This window comes from Phascolarctos cinereus, unplaced genomic scaffold (assembly GCF_003287225.1).
Source record: "Phascolarctos cinereus isolate Bilbo 61053 unplaced genomic scaffold, phaCin_HiC Scaffold_726;HRSCAF=1367, whole genome shotgun sequence".
Classification (NCBI taxonomy): domain Eukaryota; kingdom Metazoa; phylum Chordata; class Mammalia; order Diprotodontia; family Phascolarctidae; genus Phascolarctos; species Phascolarctos cinereus.
Genome location: NW_027556098.1, coordinates 173,265,399 through 173,281,715, shown reverse-complemented (window position 1 = coordinate 173,281,715; position 16,317 = coordinate 173,265,399). Strand labels below are relative to the sequence as shown.

Sequence of the window (16,317 nt, the reverse complement as noted above, 5' to 3'; positions counted from 1 at the left end):
TTAAAAAATTGTGCAATCAATCCATGATGAGTCCAAATGCATTATTTTTAGATGATACTGTTATGGCATATTCGTGCCACAGATTCTATTAATTATCATGGATATCTGAAAATTAATTCTAATCAGGTTCTTGTCTCTATGAGGCACTGAATTGAGTTATACATAGTCCCTGTTCTTTTGGAAGTTTCTGTAATAATCTAAGACAGATATTAGACAGACTGAATAAGAATCAGCCAGAGGCATTAATAATTTTATTGTGTATAGAGAGGTCAGTGAGTGCATATCGTGGGGTAGTTAGAGGAGAGGGATTTAGGGGAGTTGAATGTTTAGACAAAAAGAGGCTGGAAGGGACTGGAGTACTCTCTTCCACATAGTTTTATGGAAAGCTTCCTACCTAAAAAAAAACCCCAAACCAAAAAACAACAAAAAAGAAAGCTTCCTAGAAGAACTGGGCTATCTATTAATCAATCAATCAACTAGTATTTAGTAAATGAATACTTATAGTACACTAAGCATAGTTAGGGTCAGTACTGACATAGTAGGAGACATGGATTTGTCCTTAAGGAGCTTACAATGGGAACCAAGGAAGAAAACTCTAGGGAATTGAATGATGATAAATAAAATTATGCACTGAATTGTGTCATCAGAAGAGATTGGTAGTTTGGGAAAACCAATATTACAATGAAACAGAATCCCATGGACAAAGGTGCAAGGGTGGGAAGGGATGCCACCAGAGGGTGTTTTGGGGCAGGAGGAGACTGGCATGAAGTAAATGGAGGTGGCATGGCCTAATGGAGAGAAGTATTTGGCATCTGATGATCTGGTTTCTGGTCCCAGCTCTGTGGTTCACTCATGCCTTTGCACAGGGTGTCCCTTACACTTGGAAATTCCCCCCTTCTCATCTCTGCCTCTTTGAATACCTAAGAACTTTGAAAGCTTAGCTCAAGTGATATCTCCTAAGTGAAGCCTTTCCCTTATCTCCCCATCCTCCCCAGCTGCTGATGTATTTATTTTGCATATATTTGAGTGAGTGAATGAAAAGGCATTTATAAAATACTGTGTTACAAGCCCTGTGCTAAGTGCAAGGGATACAAAGGGATTCCGATAGAAGAATGAGGTAGGGGGACAGCTAGGTGGTACAGTGGATATGCACTGACTCTGAAGTCAGGAGGACCTGAGTTCAAATCCAGCCTCAGAGCAATCACTTGACACTTACCTGCTGTGTGACCCTGGGCAAGTCACTTAACCCCAATTACCTAAAAAGGAAAAAAAAAGAGAAGAATGAGGTTGGTACTGTTCTAAAGAAGCTCAGATGCTAATTAAGGGAGACAACATAGAGAGGAGGGCTCAACTGCAGATATCATGGAAAGGTCCAGGAGTCCTTAGGATGCATTGGTGGGTCAGATGGCAATGCTTGGGGGTCTACAGGGTTAGGGTTAGGGTATCATGGTGAATGGGAAAGCCTGGTGGTCCTTCCCCATAGTCGATGACTCCCTGCTCATCCTAATGATGTGAGTGGCCACCTGGCAAGGGAGGGTGGTAAAGGAGTCTGGTCCATCACTTTTGGGAAGGAAGGAGTGAACCCAAGGATTGGGGTGTAGTGGGGGCTCTGGTTTCCCTCCTGAAGCTGTGGGGACATTTAGCCAGAAAAGAAAAAAAAAATCACTGGCAAGAAGGTTGTGGGGGAAGGGCTACACTTGTCCCTCACTCCTACTGTGCACGTTTTTCCTCCTATAGAAAGTAAGCTGCTTTAAGGTAAAGGTTATTTAATTTTTGTCTTTGTATTCCTAGCATACAGTAGGTTCTTTTTTTTTCCATTTCTTTGTTCAGTTTTTTTCCCATTTAATAGTATTTTATTTTTTCAAATTACATGTAAAGTTAGTTTTCAATGTTCACTTTTATAAGATTTTGAGCTCCAAATTTTTTTCTCCCTCCTTCCCTCTCTCCCCTCCTTCCTCCCCAAGACAGCATGCAATCTGATATAGGCGATACATGTACAATCATATTAAACATATTTCCACATTACTCATGTACACAGTGTATTCTTGATAAGTGCTTGTTAACTGATTATGATCAAAGCATATAAAGCTGTACTACCCTACCCCCTGCCCCTTTTGCAGATGAGGAAACTGAGGCCCACAGAGGTGAATTCAAGTATTCTCATTCTAAAGTCAGTGCTCTTTCTAGTATATCTCAATGCTACTAGCTCTCCATGGATCTGGGGCTTGCTTATCTCTTAACTCTTTCTTTCTCTTCTCTTCTGTCATCACAGTGGTGAAAGTCGATAATACTGTGACAATTATCATCCTCTCGGTTGTGGGCGGTCTCATCGGACTTCTCATTGTCATCATGTTGATTAAGAAGTTTGTTACTTTCATCATTAAGAAGACCCAAGAAAAGAAGTGAGTTATCAGCACCATTGTCCTTTTTCCCTATCCCACTGTCCTCTGTTCCACTATTCTCCCCATCCCATCATCCTTACCGTAGCTCACAGTCATCTTCATCCTCATCCCTTTCTTCCTTATTCTGTCTTCCTTCCTGTCCAGCAATAATAATATTTATAAGTAAAACTATAAAGTTTGAAAAGAGGTTTTGAATGCATTATTTCATTTGATATCTACAACACCCCTGTGAGGTAGGTGGTACAAGTATTTTTTTTCCTCACTCTTACAAATGAGGAAACTAAGGCTAAGAAGTTAAGTGATTTACCTGTGGTCATGCTAGATTTCCCTTATTTTTATAGTATTTTCTACATCTGACCATTTTCCCCTTGTCCTCTTCCCACACCATGTCCTTTCAATCCCACTATCCTCCCCATCCTACCTTTCTTCCCTTCTAACTATTGTCTCCATCAGGCCATTCCTCCCAACCCACTTTTCTTCTACTTATTTAACTATTTTCCTTCATCTTTGACTATTCATCTCTAATTTTCTATTTCTCCTTATTCCGAGGTTATATTTTTTGTACCATTGTATTCCTCTACCCCACCATCCTCCCCATCTTATTACCATCATCTTTTCTATTCCATTATCTTCCTATCCTACCCCTGTCCTTCTTATGCACCTTGCTTTTCTTACGTGATCATCCTTCTCCCTAACCCATTAGATCTTCCTCCCAAGCTCCCTTCATCCCATAATGTTTTTCCATATATTACTAACCTTCCCCCTATTGCAGTCCTCTCAGGCCCTCTCTCATTCTTTCTATCTTATCTTTTTTCCCTTTATTTTGCTATCCTTATGCCTATCCCATTTTTCTCCTCATTCCACTGTCCTCTTCTATTCCACCACTCTTGTTCTCATTGCATCCTTATTCTATTCATTTCCCGGTTCTCTTGCATGCCACAATGTCAAATTTATCCCACTGTTCTAGCCTTCCTGTTGTCAAATTCATTCTATCCATTCTACTGTCTTCACACAGCCCAGGCACCTCCCTCCTATCACACCATCTCCTGTGTAAATATTCCTCCAGTCACACTCTCCTTCTTATACTGACATTTCCCTGCCATCATCTAGTCATCTTCCTCTCCATACCTCTCCCAACTCTATTTTCCTCTCACTCCTTCCTGTCTCCTGAAACTAAGGAGATTGGCAGTGAACGACTCCGTCATCATCAGTATTCTCCTGTACTTTGCTTTTTTCTTTCCCCTGGGGGTTAGGGAGGGGGTCAGGGGAAGAGGGGAGAGAGTCATGATCTTGATGTCACTTTCTCATCTCCCTATAGGGTGTCCTTCCTGGGGACAGCTCATTAGTATTGCTGTCCTCTCCCACATTAAAATGTTGTGTTATAAGGAAGAGCAGGGAGGGAGGTCCCAGGGCTTGTATCTCACCTGCTTTTCCACTATGTAAGTGATTAGAGAATTTTCTTTGAAGTCATTCTCCAACTCTTAGTAGCTGTGTAACTACAGCAAGTTAGTTAACCCCTCTGAGCCTAGGTTCCCTCATCTGTAAAATAGGGCTAGTGATACATACTTCCCCTGCCTCTTAATTTGCGGGTTTATTGTGGGTAAAGTGCCTTAGAGATGTGGTGTTATCATTATTACCTTTATATAGGCAAAACTAGAACTAAAAGATGTGAGTTATAGCAAAGAGAATTATAAAACAATTACAGTTGTCCAACAATGGAAGGGCTTCCTTGCAAAACAACGAGCCCTCTGTCACTAGAATTCTTTTTTTTTTTGTCTTTTTGGAAGCAATCAGGGTTAAGTGACTTGCCTAGGGTCACACAGCTAGTAAGAATCTGAGACCAGGTTTGAACTCAGGTCCTTCTGAGTCTAGGGCTGTTTGTTCTATTCACCGTGCAACCTAGCAGCCCCTTTACTAGAATTCTGTAAAGAGAAGTGGTAAGCATGAGAAGAGTGCACAGGACCAAGCATGAGGCAGAGTGCACTGCAAAACCAGTAGCCAGGGTCACAGTGGGTGGCCGAGAAGGTTGTCCTTGATGACCTCAAAGGTCTCTTGCAATGCTGAGGTCTATGATTCTTTGCTTTTCCAGGAAGGAGTGCCTCGTGAATTCATCAGGGAATGACAACACCGAGAACGGAATGGCCGGCTCCAAAGCAGAACAGAAAGCAACACCAAAGTTGTAAGCCTCTGGCCTCGAGGCCCAGGGGGATACTGCATTCAATATCACAACAACAGAGTCTCTATTTTTGTTAACAAAACTGATGCTTGGGCCGTGTCTATAGAACCCACGTGCCTGTGATGCCCGCTGCTTAGCTCAGACTGGAATCCTCTAGGGGTGGGGAGCAATGGGGCCTCCTTAGACTGGCTCCCTTAGCTGTAGCCCCTCAGCTCTTTTCTCTCTTTTCTCCTCCTTCCAGTGATGCAGATAAGTCAGGCAAAAAAGGAGAGAGGGGGCCAGGGGAAGTCCTGTGGTTGAGGGGGTGGTGGAGGGCAGGGAGAAGCAGTATAAGAGCACTGCGTGGGACTCAGAGTTGGGATGACATCAGAGGATGAGACACCCCAAGGCTTGGGTGTGTGTAGATGAGGATCTTTTCTTCCAGTCATCCTTCTCTACCCTGATTTTTCTTCCCCAATATTTGAGAACCCCTTCCCTCTGTGCTGGGAATGGGTAAAGCTCATGCTTTGGTCCCATCACTTCCCTTGCGTGACCTATAGATCTGTCTTTCTGGTCAAGGCAGGACCATGGCCAATTCACTGGGAGCTCCAATTCTGGGTCTCCCTCCCACCAGGATTCCTTCCCTTTCTTTCCATAGCTTGGGGTTCTCAGTGCCTGTCTTCTTTTGTCTCCTGTCCCCCTCTCATAAGACCCCCACTCCATTCTGACCTCTTTCAATGGCTTCTTCTTTCCTCTCATTCCATTCGCCCTCTATCTTCAAAGGCCTATTCAGTCGTCTCCCATCCAAACAAAGGACTCACTCTCTGGGTCCCCTAAAATCCCTTCTATGGATCGGAGGGGGTAGACATGGAGGTGTCCCTGTGGTGACATGGGGGGGGCATTTGCAGTCCTGAACACTGAACTCTGGGGATGGAGGTCAACTGGGCAGGATTCATATCTTTTTTTTCTGTGTGTGGGGATACATGGGGTTATAGGAATGGATCATTTCAGGTGTTGGTGCTTCTAGATGTAACTAGATGGGGATGTAACTTCCTGTTTTGTGGGGTATGTGGTCTTCTCTCACCCCAGCCTGCAGCCCAGTGGCTAGAGTTGGGAGGAGAGGTACATAGGGCATTCTCTCATCACCTCAGGTCTAGTTGGGAAAGTTTCACTTCAGAGGCCTGAGTAAGGAGCTCTGAGCTGGGCCACCCTGCACCTTGAGTCATTGGGAGGTGGGGAAAAGGGAGAATCCTGGCTCTTTGGCCTGGAGTGATGTCGGATATTAAACCCTTTCTCCGTTCTCTAAATCTGTAGCTCAGGGGCTCAAGTTCCTATGTTACTGAGAGAGAACTAATCTAGACAAGGACAGAGACTTTGAGTCCCAGCTCCCTAGGGGACTAGAAGCTCTGACCTAGCCTTAGCTCCCTGGTGCCTAAGTTCCCCAATTGGGAAAGGCCATGGCCTGTGCCCCAGGCCCATCCCACCCCACCCATACCTGGGAGCCCATGTCTCTTTGTCATGGCAGGACTATGGCTAATTCATTGGGAACCCCCATCCTATCCCTCTCCCTCCAGCCCCCTGAATCCCCTTCTTTTCCTTTTTGGAGAAAGACTGCCATGTTGTTGGTGATTCTGAGTGTACTTTCCCTTTATCTCACTTTCACTTTTTCCAGTCATCTCTTTTCCCCACAGCTGTTCATCTCTCCCCCATGAATAAGGCCCATGCATGATCCCCAAGTAAAGGACTAGAACCTTTGTCTAGGTATCTTCCATTTCTGGTGGCAGACTTTAGAATTTTCCTTCCTTCTGTTGAGAGAGGCCTTGGCTTTTCTGGCTACCACTCCCTACTTCAGTGTTAGGTGTTTAACCTCAGCCTGCATTACCCTTTCTTCAAGGTTGGGTTGGACCTAGGGGAACAGGCACCCACAGTTATTTATTATTATTATTATTATTGTTATTTTTTGCTGTTCTAAGAACTGGTATGCACATCCCTATGAGTGGGGACAGTCTGTGCCTTAGACCCTTGGTATTTTAGCATATTCCCTGGGAGACAGAAAATTGCATCTGACATGGGAGGCAGGCAAGAGTCCTCCAAACCTGTTCTAGCTCACACAGAGGGCTATTGGCCTGGGAAAAGCAGCAGTGAGTAGGGTATGGGAGCTTATAATCAGGATGATTCAGCTTGGTCCCTTGCTAATTAACTTGGGCTTCTGACATGAGAGGGATTTGGGGGATGTGGTATGGGAATGATTGGGGCAATTGGTTGAGGGAGTAGTTGAGCTCTGAGAATCCATATGACTGTGCCTCAAAGCAGTAGACAGAAGGGGCCCAGTGAAGGGAGGGCAGTGGGGATGGTGATGGTGATGTTATGTCATGGCGCCAACATAAGCCAACAAGCCCTGTCCTATCCTCAATGGTGAGACTGCACATGGTTGTCTCATGTTATGTCATGGCGCCAACATAAGCCAACAAACCCTGTCCTGTCCTCGATGGTGAGACTGCACATGGTTGCCTCATTTAGATTTTTCAGGCTCAACTTCTGTGGTTTGCCCAGGAATAGCCAGAGTTTCTCTTATTTCCTTTTCACCAACCAAGTACCTATGGTAGCTGCCTCTGGGGATTCCCTGGGACAGAATTTCCCATTCCACAGAAGATAAAGGAAATAAAATCATAGAACTGGGAAGTGGCACCTGGCAGGCTCCCCTTAGGCCCGCTTTGGACAGGGGCCTATGTCCCGGCTCCACTCACTATAATCCTGGCTGCCTGTTTCCCAGAGCTTTCTGCCTCATGCTTGGTGCTGTGCACCCCTTTTGGGCTTCCCGTTCTCCCCTTTCTCCTCCTACAATTGCTCCCATTCTGTCCTGCTTTTATTAGGCCAGATTTTATATATGTGTTCAGACTTCCATGGGTGAGAAGCCCTTTGGGAGTAGACAGATCAGGGCTTCTAACCATCCAGCAAATACCTCTTGTAGCTGCCTTCATGGAAAACTACTTTCTTTTTCCTTTCTAGCCTGCACATTAAGCACAAGTTGGGTAAAAAAGATCTTGGGGTCTAGTTCTTAGGGTAGTTTGAGAGGAAGGGAAAAGACAAGTGAGATCTTTCCATTCCCAGCTCTACCACTTACTTGCTGAGTGACCCTGGGCAAGTCACTTACCTTCTCTGGGCCTCAGTTTTCCCTATCTGCAAAATGGGCATAATAATACTTACCTACCTCACTGAGGTGTTGTGAAGCTTGACCAGGAGTTTTGACTCAGGAGTGCTCCAGGAGGCAGAGTATTATTATCAGAGAGATTGTTCAGAGGGTGGGTTCCTTTTCTTCATCCTTGTCTCCCCTATCACTACACATGCGTCCTTGGAATTCTCTTCACTTCTAGGGTGTTGGAAACATTAGCTATGTTGCTTAAAGATCTTCTCCCATGGCCTTGGCTATGGAGCAGGAAGTATATGTAGAGCCACCACTTATGCATCTCCTGCAACGCTGAAATTCCATGGAAGGGAAGGTGTAGGATAACTGGTGAAGCTTCTTTGTTCAAAGGGAGCCTACTTTGCCAAGTTGTACTTGAATTTCCAGAACTTAAATTCACTTGTCACGGACAGGATCTCTTAGGGCTCAGTATCTTCCTCGGCAAAGGAAGGTAATTGAACTAAATTGGTGGCCTTTGTCTCATAGGCTTTAGGTTTGTGGGGGTGTTGTTTGGAGTTACCGTACGGATCTGTGAGTACGTAGTATCTGCAGATGCAAAAAGTACAATAGAATGAGAATGCTACTGGGCTAGGGTCCTGGAAAGATTTTGATTTCGAAAGGGGTCCTCATCCCTAAAGGGATTAGAAATCCCTGGACTAGATGAGGTAATAAGGTCCCTTCCAGCTCTAATATTTTATAAATCTATAAAAGACTGTTTGAGTGGATAAGACCAAAGAAATCAATTGGAGACTAAGTCTCTCTTTTGCACTCCCTGTTCTTTCACATCAGAAAAAAGGATCTGTGCAGTTGGCTTTGGTTTTCACAATAGCTTTATCATCCTCTGGCCATGAATTCTATAATTGGGGACTGAAATGGCTTATATTGGTCATATTTCATGGGGGATACTTTTGGCTAGGTGGGTATTTGTAAATGGCAGTGGAAGGGGAATACATGTCTGAGACTGTGAGTAATCTATGTATACCTATTGCTTATGGCAAGAGTTAGTATGTGTGTGTGTGTGTGTGTGTGTGTTTCAAATGTGCGCAAGTGTATGTGCATATGAGTATCTATAGGATTACATGACCAGTTTGCATTTGGAATGCAGTCAGCCGGTCAACAGGAATTTATTAACTACTTACTATGTGTGTGCCAGGCACTGTGCTAAGTGCTGGGCATACAAGGGAGACAACAACATAGTCCCTGCCCTCAGGGAGCTCATAGTCTAGTGGGGGAGACAGGATACTAACAACTGTGCAAAATCTAGATAAAGTAGATGGAGGTGATCTCAGAGAGCAGGCAAAGTGAGGATAGATGGTTGATTGACAGCTGGTCTGCCTCGTTGATGGCCACATGATATCAAGTGCTCACTGCTTTGTGGCATAGCCTTTGGAAGCTCAGGCTCTTACCTCTAGGCCATGAGAAAGCATTGGATAGGGAATAGGGATTGCACTTTGGATTTCATCAGTATAGGGAACTCCCCAGTGAGGGCAGTTGGGTGGTGTGGTGGATAGAGTGCAGGGCTGGGAGTCAGGAAGACCTGAGTTCAAATCTGGCCTCGGACACTTCCTAGCTGTATGACCCTGGGCAAGTCACTTGACCTTGATTGCCTCAGTTTCTTTGTCTGTAAAATGAGCTAGAGAAGGAAATAGCAAATCACTCCAATATCTTTGCCAGGAAAACCCCAAATGCGGACACAACTGAAAACAACTGAACAACAGTAAGAAGTGAAGAAACTCCCTTTACCAAAGCAGGTTAGCACCTTATAGCCTACAGCACTGAGAAGCATTAGATTGGTTGTTGCACAAATGTTTGTTGAATTTGAATGTGGGGAAGTTTAAATGTGCAGGGAGTGTTTGTCGAGAAGGCTGGGTGTGAGTGAGTGTGGGCCATGAGTGTGTGTATGGGATGTGTGAATGTGTGTAGGGAGTATGTGTATGTGAACGGGTGTCGAGGGAGTACATGTATGGGGGCCTATACGTAGGTGGGCATTTCTGGGGTACATGAGGGGAATGAGGATAGGTCTATGGAAGAAGTATGAACGTATGCAAGTGCATAGAAGAGGTATGTGACTGTGTAGATGGAAGGGACTGTCGATGTGGTTTGTGTGTATGTATGTAGTATGCATGGTGGAGGTCATGAGAGAGCATGTGTTTTCCCTGTGAAAATGAATTTACGAGGGTTTCTTATCAGGGGACCCAGCAAGGAGGCTGACAGGGATGCAAGACATGGCAGGGATCGCCCTCCTTGGTTTGCTTGGTGGCTGTTAGAATGTCTAGAAGCTGACAGAGGATTCCCCAGAGTAGAAGCTCATCTCATATCCTTGCAGGGAGGACAGCTACCATGGCAGGGAGGGAGCACTGAGGGGAGAGACTTTCTCTGGAGAGGTCCCCAGGGTCTCGTTACTTTTCTTTGTTCCAACCCAGATTCCCAATATTTCAACTGCCCACATGATATGCAGTGCTTTTGACTATACTGTGCATGATTTTTTTCCTTTGGCTTGAATGGAAAACAATTCCTATAGTCAGTTTTCCTATGTAACTATGTGGTTATATAAATAACCTATATAACCATATCTTGATATGATACACATATAGGCCTTGGGAAGTCTCTAGGCCTAGGGGCCTCTGGGGAAATGCAGGTGTGTATGTGTGCATTTATATGTTTATATATATGTATATATGCATACATATACATATATATTTGTGTACAAGCACAGAAAGAAAGGATGTAATCAGGATGCTTTGCCTTTATGATACATTTTGCACTGTAGAGTTTTATTTAGCTTTGCCTTGAATGAAATAAAAAAATATATTTAATAGAACTGTTTTGGGCTTCTGTCTATTGCTTCAGTCTTGAGTAAATGGGGCCTCCCTGAGTTTCTAGCTCATGACACTGTAACCCTATCCCTACACAACTTCCCAAACTTATTTGTTCTGAGTTTGGTAGAATGAATGTCAAGGGCAGCTTGGAAGGAAAGGAAGGGAAGCACAACGCACACACAGACACAGATACACACACACACAGATACATAGACACACACACACACACACACACACACACACACAAATGTTAACCTGCCATTACTTCCTTTTCTTAAAGCCTTGCTTCCTTCCCTAGGGATGTTCTAGCTCCCTGAAATCTTGCCTGCCAGAGTTCAGTGTTGACCTTTGGGATGGTTCTACTCATATTTTCGTCCTATCAGGCTTCCTAGTTGCAATGGGGCCGAGATGGTTGTAGGTAGGGCTTGTGTGGCTGAGTATATCATTTTGCATTACAAAAAAACCCCACATTATTCTATGTAGCATAGTATGATAGAAAGAACTCAATTTGGGGGGCAGCTAGGTGGTACAGTGAATAGAGCACTGGCCCTGAAATCAGAAGGGCCTGAGTTGAAATCCTGCCTCAGACCAAACACTTGACACTTACTAGCTGTGTGACCCTGGGTAAGTCACTTAACCCCAACTGCCTAAGGAAAAAAAAAGGAAAAAAAAAGAAAAAAACAAAACAAAATAAAGAACTGAATTTGGAATCAGAGATCCGGGTCCGCCTTCCAGTTCTGCCATTTACTACTGTTGTGACCTTGGGCAAATCATAATATCTCTGGGTTTCATTTTACTCATCTGTAAAATGAGGGCCTAGAGATCTCTAAGTCCCTTTAAACCTTCAATTCATGATTCTCCTATCACTTGAATATACCCCTTCCCTGATGTCATTAGAACAGGCTTGCACAACCTGTGGCCTGCCAAAGGCTTTTGGGTGGCCCGCAAAATATGTGGAAGAAAACATCCTCTACATTTTTCCAGCCAACCGAAATCCTTTGGCGTGCCTGCAGGCCCTAAGTGGCCTATAGGCTGCAGGTTGTGCAGACCTGCATTAGAAGGTTATATGTCAAGAGAGGAAAAAAGGTGAGACAGTGGCTTATCAAAAGTGAAGGGCAATTAATTGACAGCCTTTGTGTCCCATACAATGTCAAATGAAGTGGAGGAGGCTTCCCCCCTCTGCCCCAGCATGCCAGACCCCTGTGGAGGATCGATGGGAAGACTGACTAGATTTACACAGGATGGGCAAGAATGGATGTCTCCCATATGTCGGTCCCTGCAGGGAGACAGATGAGATCGCAGACTCAATGGAGTATGTCACTAGGCACTGGAGAGGGGGGTTTGGTCATGGAGGGTGAAGGGTATTGGAGTGGAAGCAGGATGTGCTTCTAGTCCAGTCTGATACACCCCTTCTCTGGATCTCAGTTTTCTTGAGGAAATGAGACGGTTAGACTAGAGGATCTCTAATGACTCACTCATTGAGCACTGAAATGCTCTGGGTATGGACACGTCTTGGTATATGCACTTCAGTGTTTTGCCTGTTAGGTGGCCCAGTGGATAGAGTGCCAGGCCTGGAGTCAGGAAGACTCAAGCTCCTGAGTTTTAATCCAGCCTCAGGCACTTACTCACTGTGTGACCCTGGGCAAGTCACTTAACCCTGTTTGCCTCAGCTTCCTCATTTGTAAAATGAGCTGGAGAAGAAAATGGCAAACCACTCCAGTATCTCTGCCAAAAAAAACCCCAAATGGGGTCTAGAAGAGTTGGACATGGCTGAAATGACTGAACAACAACAATGACAATGTCCCTTTCAGTCTGAAATCTGTGATATGAATGAAATGTTATATATTTACATATATTAACTATACATCCTCCCATATGCATGTATGCATATGTGTAAGATATAGGCATGTATTTATGTACATGAAATTGCATCTTAGATCATATATTATACCTCGTATGAAATGTCATATGAACATATAAATCTCCCTCTCCCTTTCCCCCCCTCTCTTTCCTATCATTCTGGCATAATAGATAGACACCTTGCCTTAGAATAAAAAAAAAAAACAACCCTGTGTTTGTCTCACCTCTGATACATACAGACTGTGTGACCATGGACATTTACTATCTCAGTGCTCTAGGCACTTTCTAAGACTCCAAGTTGCAGAGAAGGTGCCAACCTGAATTCTTAAGGGGAGTTTCCTGGGAGTTCCCCACAGATCTAGTCTCTATCTCCATGCATAATCATGCATATTATATGTTGATGATAGCTAGCGTTTTAAAAGTGCTTTAAGGTTTATAAAGCGCTTCTATCATCTCATGTATAATATGCAAGTGATGTGCATGCATGTGTGTATATGTGTATGTGTAACAGGGAGCTGGCCGAGGAGAGTCGAGTCTTTAGGAGTAAATGTAGCATGCTGTGGCTGATACAATCCCCAGAGTGGACCTTCGAGCATGTGCAGGTATTCTATATTTCCAGTCTGTTTACTTTTGACTGGCTGCTGAGTCAGAATTTGGATTTTACGCAAAAGACCACCACGGGGGCAAATCAGATTCTTTCATTATCTGTCTGCTAGCTTCTTTGGTTCCTGGGTGGGCTCCCCCAGCCCCTTCTCAGCACGCAGCACTTGCTCGTAAAGGCTGAGTTTTCATTAGTCCCCTGTGTTAGGACAGCTAGGTGGCGCCATAATGCACAGAGTGCTGGGCCTGGAGTCAAGAAGACTCATCTTCTTGAGTTTAAATCTGGCCTCAGACACTAGCGGTGGGACCCTGGGCAAGTCATTTTTCCTCCTGTCTGCTTCAGTTTCCTCAGCTGTAAGATGGAAATGATGACAGTGCCCGCCTCCAGGAGCTGTTAAGGGGATCGAATGAGATCATATCTGTAAAGCATCTAGCACGGCACCGGCCTGTAGAAAATGCCTAATAAATGCTTGTTGCCTTCCCCTCCTGTGCAAATACGAGATATCACTATCACTATGAGGCCCCTTCTCCTCACATTCTATGCCTGTTCCCCTCCTTTGGTATGAAAAAAGGGAGTTGTCATCTTGCTGCTAGGCCTTTTATTTTCCCCTATGATACCTGACCCTGAGTGGGCATCGTGGGGCTCAGTGTGCTCAAGCCCCTGGTTCTGGAGAAGAATTTTTATTAGAAAATTACTTTGTGTGGGATTTTTTTCCCTGCCATTCACTTCACACCAGGGCCCCCCTTAGTCTTTGCTCCCGAGTCCTTCGGGGGGTTGCTTATGACTTCTCTGATCTTTTTTCCTGAAGGTCCTACCCCATTTCCCCTGCCTTCTCAGGCTTCTACCACCTCAGCCTCGATTAGTCTCCATTGGCATTGGGCCTTAGGGTTTACCAAGTGCTTTCTTCATAACACCCCTCTGAAGTAGGTGGTATAAGTATTGTGATCCCCATTTTATAGATGAGGAAACTGAGGCTCAGAGTAGTTAAATAATTTACCAAGGTTCGTAGGACTATTAATTCAAATCCAGAGATCTTGACTCCAAACCCCATACTCTTCCTCCTGTATCACTCTGCCTCTACCTAATTTGGAGGAGAACCTCTGCAGCCTGAGAGGCTATCCTAGCTCCATGTATTGATGCAATGGCAGATACAGGAATCCAAGGCTCCTGATGAGTTGAAACCTGTCCAGAAGGATGGATTTGAATATTAGGAGAGGCCCTTGTGATTTCTTTGATCTTGGACCCAGCTGCCAAGAAATATGGATAGCCACTGCTATCTGAGTGAATAGCCGTACTCATCCAGATTCCAACTGCTGCCAAGTTTGTATCTCTGGTCTCCTGTTCTTGGAAAAGGTCCATTATATGGTATAATTATTCTGGAGGCAAAACTGGTGGCTGAGGATAGAGGCTCAAACTTGGCAATTTAGGTCCTCTCAGCAAACTTCTTTGGCCACTGAGAGAATTTGGATTGTCAAAAACCTCCACTGACTCCCCATGCTCTGCTAAGATTGAGTCCAAAATGCTTGGTGGTGAGTCTGAGTGGGATTGCCTTTCTTCCACTTCTTTTAGGGGTGGGGAGAGAGGGGTGAGGAGCTGGAGGAGTGACGGGAGGGAGAAGCAGCAGCAATTGGTCTGAGCTTCTAGACACATTCCCATCAGCAGTTGGGAAATTGTTTTCATAGAGAATATTTGGGCTGAGAGTCAAGACATCTGGGTTCTGCTGGCTTTGTCCTTGCCCCACTGTGTGACTTCTGCCAGACCAGAAAATCTGGATTTCAGCTTCTCCCTCAAAAATGTGGGGAAGAAAAGAATCATTCCTGCTCCTTCCCTTCCAGAGATGGTCTAAGTATATAGGCCATTGAGGGAATAGATCAGAGAAATTATGGTAAGAATGGGGGGGTTCAAATGCCTCCTCTGCTTTTTAGCACTAGTGGACAAACCACTTCCTCTTTCTAGGCCTCAGTTTTCCTGTCTATAAAATTAGGGTGTTGTACAAGATGATCTCTACGGATCCTTCTAAGCTTTTATAATCCTATAGAAAAACGCTTTGGGAAAAAGGTACTCAGTAACCTCAGGCTATCATCATCATCCTGACAGAGCTGCCAGAAACAGGGAGAAGGTAACCAGATGTCCAGGGATGGGCCAGCTTATCGCTGTTCAGTCATGTCCGACTCTCTGTGACCCCATGGGCCAGCGTCTGTAGTTTACTTAACATGTATGTACAATAACAACAAAAATGGTGTCCATCAGCTCCTTATAAATACCATCTCCTCGTTTCTCTCCTGGCTACACTACTTTGGGGCTTCTCTGACTTCTCCCCCATGTTCCCGAAAGCTTATTATTAGGATAACCTCATCATCCTATAAGATCTCCTCAGCCTTGGGACCCCATCTCATCACTACCCTCAGCCTTCATGATAGAGGATAGGCCAAGAACTCTAAACTTCTATTTAAGGAGAGAGCTCAAAACAAAAAAAAGGGAGAGACTTCAGACATCTCCTTTCTCACCTTGCTGCACACTACCTTGGGACTTCTCTGACTTCTCCACTGTGATTCCTGGCCCCCAACCCCTACCCCCATACCTTGCCCCTCCCCCCCAATTTTCAGGATTTTTTGGGCATGTTTTTTCTTCCTTGATTAGATTGTAAGCTCCTTGAGGGCAGGGACTATCTTTTTAATTTTTTATATTTGTATCCCCAGTGCTTAGTACAGTGCCTGGCACACAGTAGGTATTTAATAAATGTTTATTGACTATTGACCCTAGAAGGAAAGCAGGACCTCTTCTCTGTCAAGCTAAGGAGCTCTCTCAATATTACTGGAGTGTGTATTCCCCATTGCACTGGTTATTACCAGGTTTAATGAAGTAAAATCAATTTATACTTATATTAAGAGCCTTACTGACTTTTTATGGAAGCGCACTGGAGTCATGATGTGTTATAGTGGGAAGCTCCTTGATTGGTGTCAGGAAAGCCAAGATCTAGACCAGAGAGCTATTGCTAATTAACCATGTGACCACTAGTAAGTCATTTGTCTTTTCTGCACCTGTTTCCTTATGTGTAACATGTAAGTGGGGTGTCTGGAGTCAGCTTCTCCACAAGGAAGGATACATAGATAGGCCTGATTCTATCTGTAAGGGGAAGATGGTGTGTATGTGTGTGTGTGTGTGTGTGTGTGTGTGTGTGTGTGTGTGTGTGAGAGAGAGAGAGAGAGAGAGAGAGAGAGAGAGAGAGAGAGAGAGACAGACAGACAGACAGACAGACAGACAGAGAGGCAGAGAGAGAGAGACAGAGAAAAGAA

General features: G+C 44.6%; 1 protein-coding gene across 1 annotated transcript in view; it reads left to right on the top strand.

The window, feature by feature from the left end:
• The window catches only part of SCN4B (sodium voltage-gated channel beta subunit 4), a 35,811-nt gene extending 25,249 nt beyond the window's left edge, over positions 1–10,562 (top strand). Inside the window, exons 4-5 of the mRNA XM_020984766.2 lie at positions 2,273–2,402; positions 4,492–10,562. Coding sequence (XP_020840425.1) covers positions 2,273–2,402; positions 4,492–4,585 — 224 coding nt within the window. The 3' untranslated portion in view covers positions 4,586–10,562. The remainder of the gene's footprint in view (positions 1–2,272; positions 2,403–4,491) is intronic.
• The last annotated feature ends 5,755 nt before the right edge of the window (positions 10,563–16,317 follow it).